Source organism: Haemaphysalis longicornis, unplaced genomic scaffold, assembly GCF_048455015.1.
Source record: "Haemaphysalis longicornis isolate Haplotype H1 unplaced genomic scaffold, Haemaphysalis longicornis Haplotype H1 scaffold_2, whole genome shotgun sequence".
Taxonomy (NCBI): domain Eukaryota; kingdom Metazoa; phylum Arthropoda; class Arachnida; order Ixodida; family Ixodidae; genus Haemaphysalis; species Haemaphysalis longicornis.
In genome coordinates, this window is record NW_027526295.1 from 208,103,177 (window position 1) to 208,127,212 (window position 24,036).

General features: G+C 47.2%; 1 protein-coding gene across 2 annotated transcripts in view; it reads right to left on the reverse strand.

The window, feature by feature from the left end:
- Positions 1 to 24,036, reverse strand: part of LOC144169832 (transcription factor Sp9-like) — a 199,661-nt gene that overhangs the window by 44,282 nt on the left and 131,343 nt on the right. For both annotated transcript variants that reach the window (XM_077699196.1, XM_077699195.1), the window contains exon 2: positions 5,112 to 5,245. In XM_077699196.1, the coding sequence (XP_077555322.1) occupies positions 5,112 to 5,159 (48 nt within the window). In that variant the 5' untranslated portion in view covers positions 5,160 to 5,245. The remainder of the gene's footprint in view (positions 1 to 5,111; positions 5,246 to 24,036) is intronic.

The window sequence follows — 24,036 nt, forward strand, 5'->3', positions numbered from 1 at the left end:
GAATTTAATGGTAAGGAGAAGTCAGCCTGGCAGCGAGACTGGCTTGCTACTCCATATGAACATGAGCGGGGCGAAAATGAACGCAGAAAGCGAAGATACAAAAACTCATACCAACACTAACAGAACAGATAAGCACACAGCAACTGACAGACGCAGGAGCACGCGCACAGCATACGCACAGCAGTAAAGTTAAGGCAAACGTTCAAAGAGTTTCGTCCAGGCCGGAGTCACGGAGAAATGACACCAAGGCCCTTGCATTCCGTCTTGCCACGGCAGTTAGGTGCCATGGAGCGATAGCGTAGATAAGCTTAGTCCCGAAGTTGTCTTCATGGTTATCCGTGCAGTGGCAAAACGGGGAAGCAAACACAGTACATGTTCTATGTTCTCACGAACACTGCAAGCGTGGCAGTGAGGGGGAACAATTCAACGTGTCTTGTGCAAGTATAGTGGTTGGTAAAAGCGAAGTTGAGGCGAATGCGGTGAACAACCGAGTCCTCCGTCGCGCTTACCCAGGCCACACGGCACTCGGAAGGTGCAGGCGGGACCAATTCTATACAACGGCTGATACGTTTTAGATCTGCCCGTCCATATAGATTGCTGTAACTGCCGCGCGAGAGTATGCAAGCGTTGCGGCATCACGTCGAGATAAGGGATGATGACGCTAGACCGCGCAAGCTGTTTCGTCGGCCGCTGCATTCCCAATCACCCCACAATGTCCAGGTAGCCACTGTAGCACTACATCGTGAAGCAAGCTGGCAGCTTGTGTATGCAGTGTGTGTATTCCGTGGGCCAGTTGTTCCCGCGATAATGAGGCTAGTTGTCGAAGCACCGCCCGTGAATCCATGAAAATCACCCACACAGAAGCTTCTTGCCCCAGAATGTGCTGCAAAGCAGAGCGCAAAGCAGCAAGTTTCGAGTTCGTCGACGTTGTTTTGTAGCTTAACCTGCCCCCAATGGTGGCCCGCGTCGATGAAACCCATACTCCCACCGTAGATGATGTGGCCGCCACCGATGCATCGGTGTAAATATACCCGTGGTTATAAGGTAGCAGTTCCAAATGTGCTCTAGAGTAAAGTACTTTAGTGGTGGAATCGGCAACCTGGATTTACTGCTGATGCCCGGTATTGTGGTGACGGTTCGCCAAGGGGAGTACCTCCAGGGCGGACGACTGAAGCGGCGCATAGTATACTTCTGACAGAAAGGTGGTAGAATATCTCGTACCTCTAAGGCGGAGAGAGCTAAACGGGTGTTCAGGAGCCCTAGTCGCCAGCCGCAACGAATTACTCGGTACAACGGCCCTGCACATAGACCATCAAGCAAGATATATGCAGGCATGTGGTCGCAGTAGCGGTCCCAGATATCGGTTTTGGGGGGGGCGATTTTTTTTTTTTTGGGGGGGGGGGGGGGGAGGGGGGCGAGGCAAATAAAGAATCGCTCCCCTCCTTGCGCCAATTCTGCTTAAGTGGTGATAACCATGGAGACGTGTGCGCGTATGCTGTGCAACCCGCTGGGATTTAACTTCGCGCAAGTGGAATGTTTAAAAAAACTAAAAATAAGAAACGGAGGACCTCTTTGGGGGGGGGGGGGGGGGCGACCGCCCCCTTCGCCCCCCCCCCCCCCCCTTGGGACCGCCACTGTGTGGTCGCTTCCATCTTCATCTTTATCTTAAGCGCGGTTGTGTTCACTGCAGGACGAAGGCCTCTACCAAAGATCTCCAGCCGCACCTATCGGGTGCCTGGAGGCCGATAGTGTGACTGTATAATCATTGGCAGGATGTTTAGCAGGTGTACTCAACCAGGGTTGCTAAATCCTTGTCTGGTGAGGAAATGCTGTTTGTGTCCCAGGGAGCCTCACCTAGTATGGCTGAACCCACCTAGTACAGCCTCCCGTGGTATCCGGAGTCGCTTCCATGTGACTCGATCTCGACATACCAGTGGGGCCTATATGACAGTCCGAGGGGGACCGTGGTGACATCGTGTGTGCTTGACACTTCGCCTCGGTTAAACGTGGGCTCACCGGAATTAGTGGCAGTCAAGCCGCTACAACAAGCCGCGTCGAAGGGGCGCCTGCCTCTAACTGTGGTCCTCATTCTGCCCCAGGATGAATTGTGCGCGTTAAAATCTCCAGTTAACACGTCCGGTTCCGGTGTGCATCGTACCCTGGAGACGATCCACTTTAAATGCAGATCAAGTGGAATGTATGCGGCGATAAATGTAAATTGCAGCGTAGAACTTTTAATAGTCACTGCGACACACTCGTTTGTTTCGTCTGCCGGCGATGTGTGCTCCACGTACGTCAGGTCGTTCCCTATAGCGAGCACTACTCTCGAAACAGCCGCACCTGTTGTAGACTGCAGAACGGTGTATAGACAGAGAGACGGATGTTTGCGCGTAGCCGCGGCTCTGAAATAGCGATGATTGGAAAGCGGTGCTGCTGTATGAACCGTCGGAAGTCCGGAAGGCGGCTCCGAAGACCGCAAGCATTCCACTGAAACACAGTGGCCTTGTTCCGTATTTCCAGAGTTTTTGGTGCAGAGGAAGTTCTCATAGCCCCTATAGCCTTTGCGTGAGAAGAGGCAATACAGGGCCAATAATTGCGGCAAAACCCTTGTACATCGGAGATGAGAGCGGGGCCAGGAAAACTCGAATGGCCTCCACTACTGAAATGATATTCGCAAAAATGTTCCCAGAATTTTGGTGAACACGGCGCCTGTTCTGGTTTGCCTGCCGACCGGAAGACCCCGCAGGCGCTGTCCCACTCGATGACGCAGGTGCAGGTGCAGACAATGACACCGGCGTCGCCATGAATGCCTACTCGGATGACGGCGTGGGTGTCGGCTGAGCGAAGCATGCAGTTCCCTAGCTTAATTCGAAACAGCGCTAACCAACTATGCAGCATGCCCCAACTATACTCAAACCACCGTTCTAATGCAGTTCCCGGACGCGAAGAACCCGTGCACGACAATGCATTTTTTTTTTTGTCAGTTTCGAGAGTTCGCTTGCACTGAGGTCCATCTATGCTTTGCATTAAATTTCTTGCTGACATGTGCGCGCGTTTCCGGTGGGCCTAGAGGCCGCTCGCATGCCTGTGTTCTCCAGTGAATATCGGTGACGATTCTCGGCCGCGGCGGCCGCTTTTCTGATGGAGGCGAAAAGCAAAAACGCCCGTGTGTACGAGATTTCGGCGCATGTTAAAGATCCCCAGGTGGTCAAAATTAATCCGGAGCCCTCCACTACGGCGCGCCTCATCGCCTGCGTCGAGTCGGCGCGTTAAACCCCACAATCAATCAATGAATATCGGTGACAAGTGTGTCGCGGTGCTTCGAATAATAACGAGTGGCTTGCGACAGCGGGAGCAAACGTGTGAACTTTTAAAGGCTGCGTCGAGCAGCTTGCTTTGTATGCACAACTATTAAAGCTGATTCTATGCGGCTTTTCAGTCGTCTTTTCCAGTTTACGTCACGTGTAACATTTTAGACATTCGTCAAATATCTTCAGTAGTTTCATTAACTGCCTTCAGGCTTTCAAACACATTGTATTGCCGGTAGAAGAACACTTATAGTCTCCGCAAAACGATAATTCACGGTCTTACACGAAAACAAATTATACGTATTTTGCGGCGAATGCGATTCTGCTGTCGCGCCGAGATTCGTGATAAGCTGTTCAAGGCAAAGCTATACATGAACGCTTTCAAATTCTAAAGTGCCCTTCACTTTTAACTATACCGGCGTCTGAAGGGTTGCATAAAATGGTTTCCTGATGCTTTGCGTAAAATGCCTGCACCTGACATTTTATTGCGTGTAATTAAAACATATTATACCACGCTTTTTTAATAATAAAAAAAATATATGAGTGGTCACTGTTATTTTATTTATTACCATAAATAACAAGCAGTAGGAGCTACAAAACAATTCGTAAAAATACGCCTAATACAGCGCCGTGTGCGAGATTCGAAACAACGGCTGTAAACGATTTATCTGAATCTTACGCTAAATTTCCGGAATTTCCTGGAGCAGGCGGGTGCGCTGGTGTAAAACTATCGTCACTATACAATCCTACCGAATTTAATGCCACCAATGAACGGATACGCGTACTGTGTCGCCGTTTAAAATTAAGCAACTTAATACCTCGTACAGCTCGGTCATTAAGCAATAGGAGGCCCCATTATTTCTCCTACATTTAGCGCACGTGACCAGGAACTGTAACTTGTTCGCACGTTGAGGGCGAATATCCAGCTAGCATTCTAGAACATTCACGTTGCATAGGACGGCAACACTTAATAACCCCCATTAATTCAGCATCGTGAGTACGAATAACCCCACGCGTGCGAAAAATAAAAGTCAGCTTCCTGACCATAAGCCTTCACTCATGTTTGTATCAACAGAAGACCCCGCCTGCAGTGGCACCGAAAATGAGCGCCCTCCCATGCAAGTCTTGCTGGCGCTTCTCCGCAGTAAACGGAGTGCTTGTGGAGGTGCAGCCTTTACACGTGGCCGATTTTTTTTTTTTTTTTTTCTGTCTTGTATTCGTTGTTGAAAGATCGGAAAATACTTCATCGAGCACTCAGCCACTGACCGCCACTTGACACTTAAATAAAAGAGCTCCAGCTACATAGGCACACATAGCAAAGGTTTTTCACGGGTCAGAGACACGAGACAGCAAAAACACGGAAATATATCGGCGCGCGGGCCTCTCAACAGGTTTTCAGAATTAATAGAGAGTTATCTAGAGAACCAGTCCCGGTACGGTATTCGGTAGGCGACTGGCGCTACTACGCGTGCGTATAGGCGGAAAAATTGGTCGTGTGCGTACACAGGTGTACCGAGTACCATACCGGGACCGGTTTCTGCTCTCTAATGAGAACTGGTCCCGCATCGGGATTTTAAAAGTTAATGCAAATGACTTTGCTCAAGGCATCAAGAAGGGTCGGGTAGGTTTAAAATGCCGAAGCACGGCTTCCATTATTGCCAATTGCTACTATAGACATTAGACGACAAGGATACGTGCGGGAAGAAAAAAAGAAGGAACAGGACTACTTTTCTTCTCGCCATAATATATTACTCCGCTAGACGCCCGTGGAAGAATATAGAACTCCATTCGGAGCAGACTGACCTGTTTAAAGTCGAAGTCCACAACAGACGGCTTTAATTCGGCCTCCATGATGAAACAAAGTCACTAGGACTACTACTAGACGTTGTCACGTCACCCGATGACGTAGCTTCCAGACAGCCGTCGCCGCCAATTCCCTGCACAGACAAAAACAAGAATCACAGATGAGGAGCTGGCACGATGCACGTTAACGGCTACAGCATTGCAGGGAAAGCTCAGTGAAAAACATTGCACCAGGTCAGAGACAAAACGTCTGACCATAAACGCTGTTCAGAGATAAGAAAGTCACGCGTTATTCTACTGAGCACCAGAAAAAAACCATGTACGCACACACGCACGCACATATGCGCATTCGAGCGCATGGGCATTTGTGAATACTTGATGCGCAAGTTTCAGCCTCTATGCGTACGTCTAAGAAGCTTCCGTGGAAGTTTCTGTTAGCTGCAGCATGCAGAAAGCAACCCAGCTTGAGCTGGATGCAGTGTTGCTATAAGAGGAACTCAGTTAACAATAGAGTAGATTGCTGTTAGTCGCGTTTTCTCTTGCTATTACAACAACCTCCAGCTGACTTGTTTATTGTGCAGTCAGTTTGGGGAGTATCGTTTTTGACAGCGCAATCGACTCTCAACACATCTTCTAAACCTTCCAAAAAAAAAAAAAAACTAAAATCAAGCAAAATCAAGCAAAAAGCAACCGACGCAGAAGAAAACACCTTCCATACGTAAGCGCACCGCATCGGAAACGCAAAGACGCGAGCGTTGAAAAGGAAGCCGGGGCGTAAGAAGGGGGAGGCGAGGGCGTGGAAAGCGACACCCTTCGATAAGCGTCGCGGTGACGGACGACACTTCGAATTCGCGCGCGCACAGGGTCGAGCGCGCGAAGCGTTTAAAAAGCGCATCGCACAGAAGGTGCCGAAGCTAATCGACCAGACCGGGAGGAGGACGTCGGCGCTACACGCAGCGCGGGAACTCGTAGAAAAGGCGCCCGCGAAGGGGAGCTGTCCTTATCGAGGAGGTAGATCTCGCGCGAGTGACCGCGAGGTCCTTTTAAGTTCCTAGCTCCGCCGAAAACGGGGGAGGAGGAAGAATATGTCCATTCTTCGGCCGACGCTTTGTTAGAGAACAATCGGTGCCGATTTCCGCGGCTGATTTCTCCGCTCCCGCCGTAAGGAGAAAAGCAAAATACTCCCGGAAAAGAAAAGGGTCCTTTAAAGATGAAAAAATAAAAACAAGATGAGAGACAGGGCGGCGATTACGATCTCCGAGTTTGGCGGATCCTCTCCTCCCGAGCACTGAAGTGTGCGGGCATTCGTATTATAAGATGGGGTGGGTAGATAAAAATGATGCGGCCACGCGCTGCTCCGTTTATTTCTGATTTCTCTCCCCCCTCCAAGCATCATGCGTGCAGGGAAGCCGAAAGTCACGGTCGGCGCCGCGGGAAAGGCCATTCACCAGGGTGGCGATAAAGTCGCCTGATTAGCGCCTCTTTCTCCACGCTCACTTGGGCCGCTGCCCGCAGTCGCTAGTGCCGCGCTTGATTTGACTCACTCGAAATCCTCACCTGCCTTCCAAGTTTATTGTTCGTCGGACATTTTTCGGGAGCGCTTTTATACCATAGAATCAGGACAATCTTTTAAGAGCTTCTCGGAAGACAGAGCAGCAGTGTGTGGACTTGCTATATCCGCTTCTGTTAGGGAGTATACTGCTTTTTTTTTTCACTTGATGCTTAGAAGGTGTAGCTAAGCTAGTGAGATCGGCGTGAAAATTGACTTTTGCTGGAACGTATTTTTATTTATTTATTTATTTATTTATTTATTTATTTATTTATTTATTTATTTATTTATTTATTTATTTATTTATTTATTTATTTATTTATTTATTTATTTATTTATTTATTTATTTATTTATTTATTTATTTATTTATTTATACTCGTATAAATAATCGTTTAAGCATCTCCCGTTTGGCGCACGTATTTTTCCGGCCTACTCCGCCTCTTCCGTCTACCATCATGCCTGAAATAGCACTGTAGGCACTAATGCCTGCGCCAACGACATTATCGAGCGTCCGTTGCGTCCGTTTTGCATCATATTGTGCAACAGCTTGATGGGTGATAAACGCAGGCCGTGTTGCAGCCACATGAACCAACTTGCAATGTTTTTCAGGGTGGCCCCGGTTTACGCTAGTGTTTAATAGTGGAAGAAAGCTTTTTTAAGTTTTAATCATTGGGTAACTAAGACAGCGTCGCACAAATCATTTAGATTGTAAGTGTCAAAAAAATCAGGGCATTCTGCGGCGGTATTAGATGCATGATATACTGGTGTGCTCTAGTCAGACCTCTTTCTTTTTTGGCACAAGAGAGCCTGTCGATAGCCCTTCATACCATTGAACAAGCCTCATACCGAAGATGGGCGATCTTCTGCGACTCCAAGCCTGCGCTCCAATCGCTCCAGTCAGCCCTGTATACCGTGGACCTCATGAACAACTGCTAGCCGAGATAAGACGGTGCTGCCCAAGCGGGTCATGGCATTGCCTTCCAGTGGCTTCCCAGTCACTGCGGCACTGTCGGCAATGAAAGTGCGGACGCTGCCGCCCGCTTGGCACAGCAAAAAACGGAAACCATATATCCATTCCATTATCCAGGACGGACGCCGCTAGGACTCTCCACAAACTTGCCCCGGGAGACCACGATAGGAAAATGGACTACCCGAGAGTTCACTAGCTCATGCCCTGCACCCGCATCTTCAGCGTCATCTTCCATTAGGCCTCCCACGGACTGATTAAACCGTCCTTTGCCGTCTCTGGCTCGGAGTCGCCTTCACAAATGCTCCTTTTTTATCGGAATGGCAGACAGTGAGGCGTGTGAAATCTGTGACACACCGGAGACCATACGCCATGTTCTATTCCAACGTCCACGTTTTTCATCGGCAAGAAGGCAACTCTTCTCAACTTTGCGGAAGCTGTATTCTCGGCGGCCGTTCTCCGAGGAGAATATCTTGGGCCACTGGCCTTCTCCGTGATCTACGCATAAGGCGACGAAAGCGCTCCTGTGCTTCCTAAAAACAACCCGAACTTGCACAGAAGAGTTTATACACAAAAGACTACACTCTATGAAGTCACTCAATTCTTTCATCTTTAGTGCAGTAACGCTGGACACACTTCTTTACGCTCTGTCCTTATCTTCCAATTCATTTTCTGTTTTCTTCTTTTTCCCCCATTGTTTCCCTTTTCAGAGTGTAGGTTAGCAAACTAGCCCTTAGCCTGGTTGACATTTCTGTCCTTCTTTTACCTTTATTCCTTCCTTCTTGTTGCAGTGATGTAAAAAATAAACTGATGTCCTGTAGAGAGAGAGAGAGAGAGAGAGAGCTCTTTATTAGATGAAAGCAGAGAGGTTTGCCGGCATGTTACCGCCTGCATGCTACTCTGCGGGGATGGGGAGAAGGGAGTAAAGGCCCTAAAAGAAGTAGGGCAGAAGAAAGATGGGAAAAGAAGAGATTAAAAGAAAAGTGAACACGAAGCTTTGCGTGGTGACTTAAAAGTCCACACGATCTGACACGTAAAGTTCTAAATTGTCTCTGCGAGGCCGATTCCGTGTAAATAAAGACACTGTGTAGCCATGAAGAACCAGTATATGACGCTATAGTGCGGGCACTACCATGTAATTCTTTTTTCTTTCTCCTATCTATGTGCAGTGTTCGCAGGCATCTCAAGGGCTAATAGGTTGATGTCGCGGAAGGGCTCCAGAAAGATTTCAGACATCACATAAACTTGCATGCATGCATATACAATTTAGAAATGGCGATAGGTAACTTATGACTTGTAGTGGAGGTAAACAGCGTTATTCAATGAGCTTATCAACCGAGATTATGCATTTGGTAATCTCGCTGACCTTTCCAGCATTTTAAATCGTTGCCTCCGCAAGAGCACGGGTTCGTTTTCTTTTTCTTTATTGAGAGATAGAAGTAAACAGTTCATTTAATGCTTATGTTTTTTTTTTTTTTCAAGAAAGGCACAGCGTTTTGCAAACTATCAGTTGTCGTTCTGGGCCACCTATCCAAAACATATACGATATAGTTTAACCTCTTCCGTTGCACGCACAATTGCAAATAGTTCTGACGGTATACCTCTGCCGACGCTGTGGACCACATGGGGCTGCGCGCGGCGTAGTTCGAGTACCTTATGCCCGCACAATTTAAATAATACAAGTCCTAGCAGAGTATCACACATCAAGAAAGCGCAAATTTCAAATCTTTTATGTCTGCAACTTGCAACATCATGAACGAAAACACCGCACTGGCTCGGGCGTAGGATGGTTTTTATTTGCGCACGACACGGAAAAACTTCTGGTTGAACACGTTGATTAACGGCAAGGTGGCGACATCTGTTGCGCGTGCGCGCGCCAAAAATCTCAGTCGTTTTACTCGGCCCGGTAGTCGCAGCCCGTTCACGGCGTGGGCTAACGTTGGCGTGGGTTGTGGGCAGTGTGTTTGGCGGATTGGTTAGAACATTCAACGTGAACAGAAACCAATGTTTGAATGCTTAGCATTTCGGTGTGATCTCGGCACATTACCGCGTTCTAAATGTGTTTCCGGATTCCTTTGAAATCAAGCCTGCCAAAAAGCGAACGCATACTGGAGCTCTTCGTTTATCAGTCTCACACTCGCCGTGGATAGTCGACGGATAGCGCGATAACTTTATTCACCCTGGGTATGTATGCTAAAGAAGAATGCCAGATCGCTTTCCGTACAGGCCACGGTGAGTCAGGGAATGGCAATAAAAAAAAGCCACACTGGATTAAAAAAAACATTTGCCTTATCAATAGGAAAGATTAGTAGGCGCACAGTTATGTGCCGCAGGGCAGCTGAGTAGAAAAGTACCTGTTGGCAGGCTCTTGTCATAAGCCGATTTCAACGTTATTTGGGACTCCAGTTCATGCGAGGCTTTTCTCACACTTTCAGAGGCAGTGAACATGATCCGTTGTCCCACGGTGATTTCCAAACGTCAGTTTTTTTTTTTTTTTTTGTTTTTTTTTGGTTCGCACCAAACAAGAAAAAGCGTGTTGATGGAGCTGCAACTAAGGCGCAATAAATTTTGCGCATGGGAAAGAAAAGTGCGATGAGCGTAATTTCTTCTTAGCGCCGTTACTATTTGCAGAGCACAGCAAAGAAAAAGCTTAAATATAAAGGAGGCGACTTATTCTTTAAAAACAGTGCCAATAGTACAACGCGTGCACCGCAGGCGGACTTTTTGAGCACCTCTTGTGGAGCTTTCGGTTAATATAGCTGAAAAAAGAACTAGAATACACAGCAACTCAGGAAAGCTTTTCTCCGAGCATTTGTGGCAAATCGGAAGCCCCGAATGCGTCACTGCGCACAAGAATGTCTGCCTGTTTGAAATGAGGTGCGCCCCCTGACAACAATATGCTCTGTGGGTGGGAAAGCCAAACATCCGTCACTAGCGCATTCATGTAATATACATATGTGTGTGCGCATCCCTGAGTGGCTGTCTGTGAGAGTGCCTGTGTGTGCGCGCCCGTCTGAGAGATACGGACGATAACCTGCCACCCAGCAAGACTTGTATACGCGATACTGCCCCCGCGGTATCCCGTCCCAGCCTACAGGATATATAGTTGGGGGGAAGTTAGCGGAGGCGCGTCGTGGAATCACCTGCGAGCTCGTTACATACATTACGGCGCCGCGATCGCTGGGGAAGCGTGTCGTCCGTCCACCGCGGGGTGCATGCACATGCTGCACCCAGTGTACGTGCGCGAGCAAGGGTGCGCGCGGGGTCCGGCGGAGGTGTACGGCACTAATCTCTTTCTTGCATGCACAGGAACAATGAACACTCACGCCACGCTCCGCTGGGGCGGCCATTGAAAAAAACGAGGCGTGACGGGCTGGCTGCCGCGGCTCCTCGAACACGGGACGAGGTCAGGAGAGGACTCTGGGCATCCATGGCTCTCGCGTTACGTATACAAGGCTCCTCATACGCGGTGTCTCGCCGACCGCGCCTGCAGCCAACCGCGAATATATATATATATATATATATATATATATATATATATATATATATATATATATATATATATATATATATATATATATATATATATATATATATATATATATATATATATATATATATATATATATATACATGGAATCAGAATGCTAAATGAAGGACTCGTTGAATTAAGACAGAAATAAGGGTTGGCAGTCAAGAATGCCTCGGGAAGCAAAGGGGAGAATGCGGTAGGTCATTGAAACAGATGAAGAATTTTGAAAGAAAGAAAGAAAGTGGAGAAAGAATGCCCTCCGGGTGGGTTCCGATCCTAGCCGGTGGGCATTCTTCTCCACTTTCTTTCTTTAATTGACAATTTTCACCTGTTTCAATGACCTACCGCATCCTCCCCTTTCCTTCCCGAGGCATTCTTGACTGTAGTGGCCGAAACGGGACTTGAGTGCGCGCCTTCCACTCCTATCTCTTCCTCTTCTCCCGCCCTCTCTGTTATCCCCTTAACTCACCTCCCCCAGTGCAGGATAGCAAACCGGGCTCTACACCTGGTTAACATCCCGGCCTTTCCGTCCTTTCTTCTTCCTTCCTTCCTTGACTGCCAACCCTTATTTGCATTTACATATATATCTATATATTTTTTTTTCTGGTCCAGACTTTGTGTGGGTGTGTGAGTGTGTGTTAACTTGTAAATATGCCCCTCTCTCCCCTCTGTTCTGTAAATATGTCACCTCTATCATCTGTCTCTCCTCTCTATGAATCTGTCATCCTCTTCCCCAACCCCCACACCAGCAGGCGTTCTGGTGTCCACCCCTAGGTGTGACAATTTACGTCTGCTGGTGGTATTTCCTTTCCTTTTTCTTGACAATAAATTCATTCATTCATTCATATATATACATATACATACATACATACATACATACATACATACATACATACATACATACATACATACATACATACATACATACATACATACATACATACATACATACATACATACATACATACATACATACATACATACATACATACATACATACGACAGTAAACCGAAACCACCTCACTGCATTCGAATGTACTTCCCACATCCGGTGGCCTGCGCACTCTTGCGACAGCAGCAAAATTTAATACGTACCGAGGTTGTGCATGCATTTTGTAAGCATGGTCGGTGCAAGTGCGACAACCTGACCGACCACCCATTTACTACCGCACAGAGGGAGGGAGCCCGAATATTATCCTGCGGCACCCAATAATAATGATGACTAAACTTCATTGTTTTGAGTGCAGTAAAATAAAGAAAAAAATGGCCTAACGATTCATACGGTGGCGTATTACCCAGCGAAGCTGGTTCGGTTTCATTGCGTTTCATACATTCACGAAACAAAAATTGATTGACCGGGATGCAGTTCAAAGAAGTGCACCAAACTGCTTCATTCTGCCGGCAGGCGGTGTCCTTGTGATTAGAGGCGGGAGCGGTTGTGTCGCGATCGACGCCACACTCTCCCCCCAGACTCTCTCCCACTAGCTCCCTACGGCTGCTGCGCACCGATACGTAGCGAATAACCGTTGATTGTTTTTAGATCCTTTTATAATGAAAATAATTTCAGACCTTTATACAACGTATGGTGTATAAAGGTGTATACTTTTGGTGTATACTTTTTAACGAAATTGGTGTATACGAATGGTGTATACTTTTTAACGAAATTAATAGCATCGAGATTCAACTTGCGTTAAACTCAGCGTTAGAAAATGTTGCTTCTTGGAGCAAAACTTCTAACATGCAACTAAACCATGACAAAACAGTATACCTCCGAATGACTAGAAAGAAACACCCTTTGGAATTTACTTATTGTGCTAGTGACCAACCGCTAAAGCAAGTATATGAACACAAATATCTCGGCGTTACATTAACCAGTACCTTAAGTTGGAACTCTCACATTACTAACATATGCGCTGCAGCTTTCCGTAAACTTTGTTTATTACGACACAAACTCAAGGATGCTCCATCTCAAGTTAAATACTTAGCGTATACTTCAATAATTAGACCGAAACTCGAATATGCTTGCGTTATTTGGGATCCTCACACGAAAACCAATATCGATTGCCTCGAGAGAATTCAAAGAAGAGCCATCCGCTTTATTTATGGTATGTACGGGCGAACAGACTCCGTTTCGGCCCTCATGGAAAGACATGCTATCCCAACATTAGAATCCCGACGTAAATCAGTTCGGCTAAAATTGCTCTATCAGTTAGTTAACCGGAAGCTCTTATTTGATTCCAGCCCCTACATTAGTCTCCTGGCAACACGGCGCGGTCGTAATTCACATGCTCTTGCCTTAACTCCATATTTCGCCAAAACTAATCTTTTCAAATTTTCGTTTTTTCCACGCACGATCACTGAGTGGAACACGCTACCGCTTGCCGCCCTTCTTTCGACAGATACTATCGACGCGCATGTCTTCCTGGGGACGTGAAAATGATTTGCTGTTGTTTTATCCACTGTTTCATTGTGTTGTTGCATTGCTTTACTTCAGTGCGATGTTTCTCTTCCCCCCCCCCTTTTTTCGCAAAATGAAAGTCGTATAATCCCGCTTAATTGGTTGTTGTATGTATGTGATGTTAGGCTTGATGCCTTTTCATATTCTTTTTTTTTTCCTGTTTATTGCCTGTACCACTCCTGCTTGGGCTTCATGCCTGCAGTATCTTGTAAATAAAAATATGTATGAAGCTAATAGTCGACGTGTTAGGTATGCAGGCGGGCAGATTTCTTGGGCAGTCGCCTAGAATACTTACGCATTAAAATGAAACTTTTTATTGTGCGGTCATTCAAATGCTTATGTCTGTTCTCTCCAAACCACGAGCGCTGTTGCGGCCCATTCTCAGAAAAGCGTCTAGTACGTTGACGGTAACTATAGCGGGCATTAGAGTGGTCTGGCCTGTGTTGTCATCCTGGTTATTTGAATAGCGCGTAAGTTCCGCAGAACACAGGGACACTCATTCGGGTATACATTCATTCGTAGAACTGGGGGCCGCACGGCCTAGTAGAAACAGGCGTTGCGCGTATACTAGCGAGTGGGGGATCGAGTGTTCTCGACAGAAGGACGTCCTGGTTTTTTTACTAGCAGCCCAACAGCGCGTTTGGGACAGAGAAAGAGTATAGAACGCGTCGGGCCACTCTGTTCTTTCCTTCTTCTTGAGTGTGCGCGCCTTTCTTCGGGATGCTTTCGCTTTGATGGATGAGCCGAGCGGTGAAGTCGCCGTCTCAGACCCCCCTCGCCTCAACTTCCATCCCCACTCCCCCTATCCTCTTCCTTCTGCCTCGCCAATATTTCGTTCCTCTGTCTCTTTCTCTTCCTTCCTCCTCCGCGTTTTCTTACTTTACTCTCTTGCTGTCACCCTCCCTCTCTCTCTCTTTAAGAGAAGACCGAGCCAGAACGAGAGCACGCACGGAGAAAGAGCGGCTGAACACAAGAGAGTAACGGGAAGGGAGAGGGAGGGGGGGGGGGGGGGGGGTTAGGCCTGCCGCAACAGAAAGGAAGACCGTACAAGGAGAAAGGACCTTTTTACGGATGAGCAGCGGAACAAGAAAGACGGGAAAAGAAGCTTGCAGCAGTCGGCAACAAGGTGAGCACAGGAGACGGAGGAGAGTGTGGGCTCGAAGCGAAGATGTCGTAACGGGGCAGGTCGAAGCATGGTCTGGAGAAAGTGTACCCAAAATGTGAAGAAATCTACCACTCTCAAATACAACTATATATATATATATATATATATATATATATATATATATATATATATATATATATATATATATATATATATATATATATATATATATATATATATATATATATATATATATATATATATATATGCATGCGCTGGAGGTAGTGCCGGGGATGAGAAGATGACGGTATGTTAGACTGTTAGACCGGTGTCAGCGGGGGTGCAGGAAGGGAAATAAATGCTGGTGGGCTGCCCTGCCGTGCGCGCTCTGCCAGCTACACAACGGGACGCACAACCAACTGGAACAAACGGAGGACGAGCTTTCGGAGCTGGCAAGAACACCACGTGTACTACCGGGTCGCTGCTCTGACAGGAACCTTTCAAATCAGCCGCGCTCTGGGGCCCCAGCACTAAACGCTGCGATCGGCGGAAAGCGAACAGATAAAACTGCCGCACCGACGCGTCAGGAAAAGAGGGGCAAATCCGTGGCGTGCCGACGCGGCGGCCCCGAGCATGTCTTCGCGGCACGGCGTGTATAAAGCCTTGGCCCCCAGACAGCAGACCCTGTAGCACAGGGACGTTCGTTGTTCTCGGCTTTCAACGTGTCAGACATTGCGCGCCGCGAGGCCTCGGGTGGAGCGCGAGCACTCTAGTTCGTTCGATTTCTTGCGGTGATTTGTCTCTAGCGAACAATTGGTGCGCACGCGCTTCGCCGAGGAGGATACGTAAGACTGACTGACTGACTGACGGCACGTCCCTTGTTCTCCTTTCTCCGTTCCTGCCAAACGCAAGACGCGGTGTTTTTTTGTTCGCTTCGTTTCGCTGTGCATCTGTCTTCTTTCTTCGCGCAGGCTTAGTAAGCAGGGAGTTCCTGTTCTGCCGCCGGACTCATGCTCGCCTCCGAAGTCCGTCCAAATCGATTCCACGCTTCTCGCGGCCCGCGTGCCCTTTCAGTTGCGAGCCGCATTCGATTGGCGTGTCAAATCCTTTTTAGGCCCCAAGTTCCTGGTTCCGAGCAGACGGAAGCGTGCAAAACGAAGCGGACCGACGCTGTCACTGACGCAAAGGTAACGAGGAGAAAAGAGAGCGGGAAGGGAATGAGCTTTGTTGCTTTCAAGAAAGCGCAGAATGGAAATTACTTCTCGACGTAACCTTTAAGGAGCGGTCAGTGGATGGATTTCTTGGATGTTAGTTGGCTCTCGCGTTTTAAAAATCCGCAATAACGACTTTCGAAAGTGTTGCTCTAGAAACGTTTCTCAGAAACGGGCACAGAACAACGAGTGCCCTTTGTCGAGGAGACTTGGAAAAACATTTTGATGCTCCAGCAACTACGATGCTCCATATCTGAAATACCGCTCCATCAGATCAAATAGCCCGACACCAATTTTATCGCAGTGCAACTGAAAATGAAACAGCTTGTGCGAGAATTTCGCTCTCATTGAATTAACTGAAATAAGCAAGAACTCAAACGAGCACTCTTTCAAAGCGAAGCTGTCTATGCCGCACTGACGGCGTTTGATGTCGCGCCAAAACGCACCGCAGAAAAGCCAACTTTACGCAATGGGTTTCACAAAACGATGATAATGATAAGCGAAGACACATCAAGCGCTTCAGTAAAAAAAAAAAAAAGAAAAAAAAACGCTTCCCGTGGTGGGTCCCCTGCGTTATGAAGCCCATTCCGACAAAGTCAAAGTGGTTTGGATTTTGACCTTTGACACTGATTCAGGTTGCATGGAAGAAATCTTCGCGTTTTAACCATCTCTTTCTTAAGAAAGGGGATTTGATTTTTCTTGATTGTTTTTTTTTCTCAGTGGATACGGATGGCTATTCGCACTTGTTGAGGGGAAGAGCAGACCATAATTTGCTGAAACCAGTGGAAGACCAACGAAATGTTTCCAATGACAACAGAAAAAGGAAGCTGAATGCCTAGAAAAATAAATGGTAAGAGTAACCGAGGGCTTGAAACCATCTCTGGACGAAGGAAATAAAATTTGCGCGCAAGTCGGTTCCAAATAACTCCTCCTATACAACACAGCGAGTAACAGGAGAAAGGTAGCTATCCCCATTACGCAAAGATTGATCTTTTCATCCTGAATGCTTGATATAATTTCGTGCCGTAACAGCGACCCCTGTATCATCAACGTTTCACTCAATTTCACCCCCTGTTATTGCTATATGTATTCGCGCAATTTTCCAGGGAATATCATGCACTACCGTGGGCCCCTGTATTCTTCATTATTTATGTAATCGCTACCTTAGCGTTGATCCCCTGTCATCATTGTTCGGTTCAGTTTCATACTTCTGGCTCAAAGCGTCCATTATTTCGCACACAGTTTGCCATCGTGCAATAGCGCATTCTTGAACATTCGGGTCAGTTTGGTGTGGCTTGTAGAGTAGTGACGTTAATGTGAATGGTGCCAGACTGAGCAAAGTTGGCTATGTCCCGGCAGAGAAGGCACGTTGAATATCATATCCGCGCGCTTAGGCTAAAAATGTCAACACTTATTTGTAAGCCAATCGAATGCTCAATTTACCATGGCAATAATTATTTCTTGTCTTGGTCTCACTAATGGCGGTGTCGTAACCAACACGCAATACAGGAAAGCCAACTTTGCACAATCGTAAGGCCCATGATGATGATTTTGACGCTGCTGCTGCTGCCGATGGTGGTGACGACGACGATAAATCATGAAAAAAACATTTCCCGTGGTAGGAATCGAACCAGGGTCTCTCGCGTTGCGAAGCTGACGTCTATACGATTGCGCCATACAGACACGCTCGAAGTAGTTTGGATTTACTTTAAGCCGCTAGAACCTCCAAATAAATTGAATTCAAACAAATGAATCGCGAATGCCCACTAACTTAATTTCGCGCAGAGAAGGCTTTGCACATCAACCATCTTTATCGTTAGATGAAAAGTGCTTAGATTTTTTTCTTTTCTTTCTTTCTTGGATACGCAGTTGCATCTCATAAATTCGAATAGATCGAATTCACACTAATGCTGTTGTGCAATCCCCACTATGCCTACTTCAGTATGCGAGAACACCCTGTGAATTTCCAGAACGAACGCCGGCGCGTCGGTTCATTCTAACATACACTCAAGGGTTCGTCACGGAAAGCCTCTAGAGTCGCTGACATCCCGGAACAGAGACTCCGCGCCGCTGGGACGTTATTCCGAACGTGACTAAGAGCGTACCGTGCCGCCGACCATGCATGCTCTCAGACGCGGACGAACGTCCCCAGCATCAGCGCTGTACTCCTACCCGGAATGGCCTTCGAAAATGCTGCGCAAGTTGACACCAGTGCAGCGACTGGTTTCCTAACAACTGGCGCGGAGACTCTACAGCGCACGCGTCCTGAGGACCCATTAGGACACATTAATAAGTAGCTTAGTAACAAGTGGGAACGCTGCTAACCAATTAACGAGTATTTTGTTAACAACTAAGTTTATCCTGAATGTATATCTGCGTACCTCTGCGTACTTCTGCGTAATTCCGTATTTTCCGTGTATACCACTGCAGGGCCCAAGCGAGGACCACTCATCCCTTAGCGGCGACGATTCTGAAGCCAGCGAAGAAATGCCCAGACATCGTGCAACTGTCTTGAGACAAGAATGCTCATGACACGTCAGCGCTAGTCCGCTCCAAGCGATGTTTGTTGAGTCACGGCAGAAGAATTGCGCGCGCTTCACCGCTTACTAACATCCGCAATCGGCGTAAATAAGTATTCCGGAACTCGTTACCCGTATGTTAGCTCAGTCCACATAACGCCGCCTAATGCAGGGCTGCCCGAAAGTACCGCATTTAATGGGGGTACTTTCCCTTCTTTCCGTCCCCCTTGAGTTCTATAGCGAATTAAAAATAAATGCGCGACCTTTTTGCCTATATATTTGAGAGTTTACCATTCGAAAATTATCTGAAATGTTATGTACGCTGTTACTGGGAGGGAGTGGTGAATTCTAGGGAGTTATCGATGGAAAACAAAAGACAACTCTGCTAATAAGCCCCATACACTATCAACAAACCCAGCGATAGGCGCCATTCATTCTTTAAAAAAAAAAGCCTCCCCAGGATTTCATGGATATCGTACAAATTCTTGACCTCAGTGAAGATGCGCAGTGTAACCGAGGAAATAAAAAAAAATGAAGGCCCCTTTCATTTAACGGGAAAGGTGGTTGGTCCACGAAGCTTTCTCTGCGCAAAATTAAGGAAGTGGGAATTTGCGATTGTTTTCTTTGAATTCCATTCATTTCAAAGTTCGAACTTCTTTTTTTTATATTTTTTTAGGAGTTCCACGCAACGTCAGTCAAAGTCAGAATTCAAACTGCTTCGATCGTGCCAGAATGGCGCTCAATAAAAAAAGTGGCGGAATGGCGCGATCGGATAGACGACGGCTTCATAACGCGAAGGACCCCGTTCCAATTCGACCACGGCGAGCATTTTGTTTTCTTTTGATGGGCTTGATCTGCCTTAGTGAAAACCCAGCAGGTAACTACTACTTTTTGGAAATAACAAAACTCGAAACTTGAAAGTATTATAATTTGCCCTCCCATCGTGTAAAGTTGGATTTCCTGCAGTGAGATTCCGCTTGTGGTCGCCATCAGTGAGGCAAAGAAAGCAAGCTTCGTTTTAAAATTAACTTGGCAGTGAGCAGGTAGAGCACCATCATCATCATCAACAACAACAACAACAACAGCCCACAAGGTTCACTGCACGATGAACAGTATATAAGAGGCAAACAGCCTTCACACAAAAAAGTGAGACGTCGGAAAAAATGCAGCGTATTGTAAGCTTTTCTTCTTACTTTTTTTGTTTGAAGGCATAGAACGTTTTTTTTTTGCTTCAGTATTTATACCGGCGATAAAGAAATGAAAAAAAAAAATGTTTGTTAGTAGTACGTGACCGTTGTGGAAGATGACGTAATTCGGTTCCGTGCGTTCATTACAGTACAAATTACCTTCGTTTTACGTTTTCATGCACGCCATATAGAGCCCGAGGTGTTATGAATCGTGGCAAATAATTTTCTTTTCAAAATACCGTAGTTATCAAGTTATCCAACAGAATACCATAGAACGGAATGTTACGTATCCTCGTGGTACTTTAATTTCTTGGCCGTGTAAGCATGAGAACACGCGTCCTTACAACAACCGAGGTTAAAGTTACCCCACAATTTACGCCTTAAACTTTTACTGAGAAACCTGCTTCACGGAACTGAGGCAGCGGAGAGAGCGAGAAAGAGGGACGAGTGACACAAATATTCTCTGCCTTCAAAAATCACCTGCGTATCTGCTATCTCTCGAGCCCACCGGCACACAAGACACCGTAAAAGCATTCGCATAGCTAACCGGGCAAAAAAAAAAAAGTACGGCGCAAGAAAAGAACTCAACAGAATATTTTAGACATTGTCGTAGTCCCTCGCCGCTGCGTTGACACTGCGGCCCATCAGACTACCCCCCCCCCCCCCCCCCCCGCAAGCGCTGTAAACCATCATCGATTACTGGCCTAAGGCCCGCTTTACCACAGCGTTGAGGAACCAACGCGGGCGAATGTCCAGCAGGTGAAAACCAGGAACATGTCCAGTTCCTAGCACTCGATTAGTCTAGAAAAAAAGATCAGAGAGAGAGAGAGAGAGAGAGAGAGAGAGAGAGTACGGTCTTTCCTTTGCCTGTGAATGGGCAAGTTGTATATGTAAGGTGGTGTTTAAGCTACATTGGTTGGACATGCAAGGTGGTGTTTTAGCTACATTGGGAATTTATGTTGGGTTATAAAAACAGTGGCGCGATCTTCACGTTACAAAGGACACGCACGATTAGGGGGTAAAGACAACTATACGCCGCACACGCGGCTGTTGAAAAGCGCCCGGCATTGAGCAATATTGAATGGTCGGGAGAGACGCCGCGCGTAGCGAGGAGTTCACACCACTTGGGAAAGACGTGGCAGCGTGAAGAAGGACGCTAAAGTTGGGTCTTAACCATACTCCTGACATTGACGGCCATGCTTCACTGTGCAACAAACATTGTGGAAAAGCCAGCTTATCCCTGTCCCTTTAGGTTCGCCTTCACGTCCAAACATAACTGCATTGCTAAAAAGGCCTTATCTTTAGGGGCAATATGAGCCTGTTTGTATCAAAATAAGGAGGCCTTAGGGCCCATTTTTATTTTGGTGTGAATTTTTTTTACGTTACAAATTGTCTAAGCTCGGTAACTCGCCGGAGACAATCTGCTGGACCCTAGCCATAGACACGTTAACTTTAAAAAGAAAAACTTGAAATCTGCGAGGTCGCAGCCCAATGCGAAGCGTCACGCTCGCATTTCGTAATGTCCCTTCGCGGGCGGAAATAAGGGGAGTAAACTGTATTTCGACCAACAAATAGGTAATTTTTGTACCCGTGGCGACGGGCGATCTTCTCATCGAGAAGAACCACGGCGGTCGGAGCCTGGCGGGCCCTTTAGACCAGCCGAAGCTGGTCATCGGGCTGGCTAGTACGACTTCCCACTTCTCATGGACGAAGGAGGGGATGCGGATAAGGGAAGGAGTGTGGGAGCACTCCCAGGTCATGTGGTGGAGTGTGCACGGTTTAGGAGATTTCTTTTTCTTCCTTTTCGTCGAATTTTCTGCTGGGCCTCATCAATCTATGAGCTCTCGCCCTTGATAGCCGTCCTCGGTTCCTCCCCACCCCTGTGGCGAAACGTGCCTATGTGTGCTCCAGCATGAGACGTAAACGCCGGCAAATATTGCCGTCAAAGCGATGCGCTACCGCCTAACAGCGCGGTGTACATACAGGATTCCGTCGCTGCTACCTACACACCGGTGAATCCCGAGCTGGTGGAAGTTGCAGGGCCGAGCGCGCGTCGCTGCCTCTGCTTTCGGCGCTTTGCAGCGAGCGCCCGCGGGAGCAGCCAGCGCACACGCATGCAACGAGCAGCCGATGGCATCCGCCCTCTCTTGCCGGCGGAGGAGGAGGAGGAGGCAGAGCGCCCCCTTGATGGGCTCCTCGCGTGACAGGGCCACATAACCTCGCGTGACGGCCATTTTGTCCTCCTTTTTGTACGGCCTTTACCGCACCGCCAGCCCGGGGCGGGGGGAGAACAAGAAGAAGACAACTGCAGATAACGCCCCGGGCCGCCGATGAGACGCCGTCGCTCCCGCCGCAGACGGTGTGTTTATGTGTGGATTCGATCGCCAGTCTGCGTCCTAGCACGCTGTGCGACCCAAGCACGATTGTCAGTGGGAACGCGTCAGTGGTAGCTTAGAAAACACACCTTTTCTTTCGCAGCCTTGGAAAAAAAGCCCGTCGCAATGTTTCACGTCAACAGGCTTTGTTGCGAAGGCGCCACAGACGTGAAGTTCATACACGTATATGCGCATGTAAGGTGTCAAGAGCCAGCACGCGTCGCTGTTGACCGCAATATGCATAATCATTCTATTTATATCCACTGCATGTCATTATCCCATTGAGTTTCATACTAATATATACTAGAGGGATTAAAGAGCATTCTCTTTCTATATATATTAGAGGGAAATCTGGCGCCACTCTTTAGGGGAGCCACGCTTCAGCGAGCGTTCCATCCAAGGAGGTTTTTTTTAACCTCCTTAATTCCGTCATGTACCGGGCGGGCACGTTCCACTTGTCCTTGGCATGGCTCATGAACAGGCTGAAAAGTTGGCTCTGGCTGCAAACAAGCAACAATATTACTGGTTCATCCCCAAAAGATTAATTTGTTAGTGATTATGTACAGGCTTCATGAACGATGAACAAGAAAAAAATGTTACCCTTTTTTGTTGATTTTGACTTCGAGACAAAAAATAAGCCATATCGCTATCTAAGCCGAGTAGGCGAGGAGATGGCACCGCCGACGACGGCTCGTGACTGCAGCGACAGCTAAATTTCCGTCTAGTATGTATTAGTATGAAACTCTATGCAGTATCCACCCTTGACACAGAATATACTTATTTTGACCCTTCATCGAGCTATCGGCCTGCACCGATAGTCCTGTCTATTGTTGGACATTCCGGTATTTTGGTGGTTCGGCGGTTGTCAGGTCTCCTCATTACATGCCCGGGCCAATCTTCATTTGAGCAAGGAAACCTTCCAACATGACTTTGCTCCGTGATCCACCTGATCCAAGACGCTCGTTTCCTAACCCTAAGCTTCACTCCTATCATTCGTTTTTCTATTACTTATTCCAACCTATGTTTTGTATTTCGAGGTGCTTAGGTAACCCCAAATTTATGCCCATAACTCATGATCGGGAGTACGCATTCTTTGTATAGCTTTCTTTTTAATGAGACGAGTAACGTATTGTTAATTACTTCAGAATTGTTCTCGAATGCTGCACAGCATATACAATACTACGTCCAAGTTCCTTCTGATGTTTTGGATAGGCAAGAGTAGTTCAAGGTGTAGCTAAGTTCATCCATCTCTCAAATATTTCATTGCCTAGAGTAAACGGGCGTTTTCTCCATGTCCATTTAACATAAATTTTTCACATATTAATGTTTAACCGTACGACTGCAGTTCCCGAAGAAGTATTTGCACGTATGGCCCATAACTTCGGTAACAGCGAGCTTGTGCGCGAACGGCGAACGGTGACTAGAATATATAGACGTGGAAAGAAAAAAAAAAAAAACATGGTTGATTCCTCTGTCGTAGGAATCAGTAAAACATGCAGGTAAAATGGGGAGTGCAATCTGCAGCTGAGCATGATTTGCGGGTCGGCGGCTGTCTTGGGGCGAGCGACGTCCTGCTGGCAGGTCGCTTCGGCAAAGGTGTACTGGCGTCATATCCGCGACGCATATGACATCAATGAAATCTTGGTGTATTCCGGCATAGAACACTTTAGTGTTAAAATATAAAACCCGAAAACGGACAACCCTAAGTATAACGTACTCTTTAGTACTAAGGATTGCTTCCCCGCAAGAAGACCCTGTGTGCAGGGGTGCACTCTTTACAGGCCACTTGCTTCGTTGTACTGGCGTAATTTCCGTGACGAATATGACGTCAAGGAAATCTGGCTGTATCCGGGGACAAAACACTTTTCGTGATAAAAAAACAGAACTCCGCACAAATTCAATGGGCAGTTGGCAGTAGAAAGTATAGTACAGAAATTCGCGAATGGGCCTCACCGTCATGCCAGTTCACGGGAGGTAGAGCGCAGGTCGCACTACTATTCGTCATTGTCAACACAGCAGTA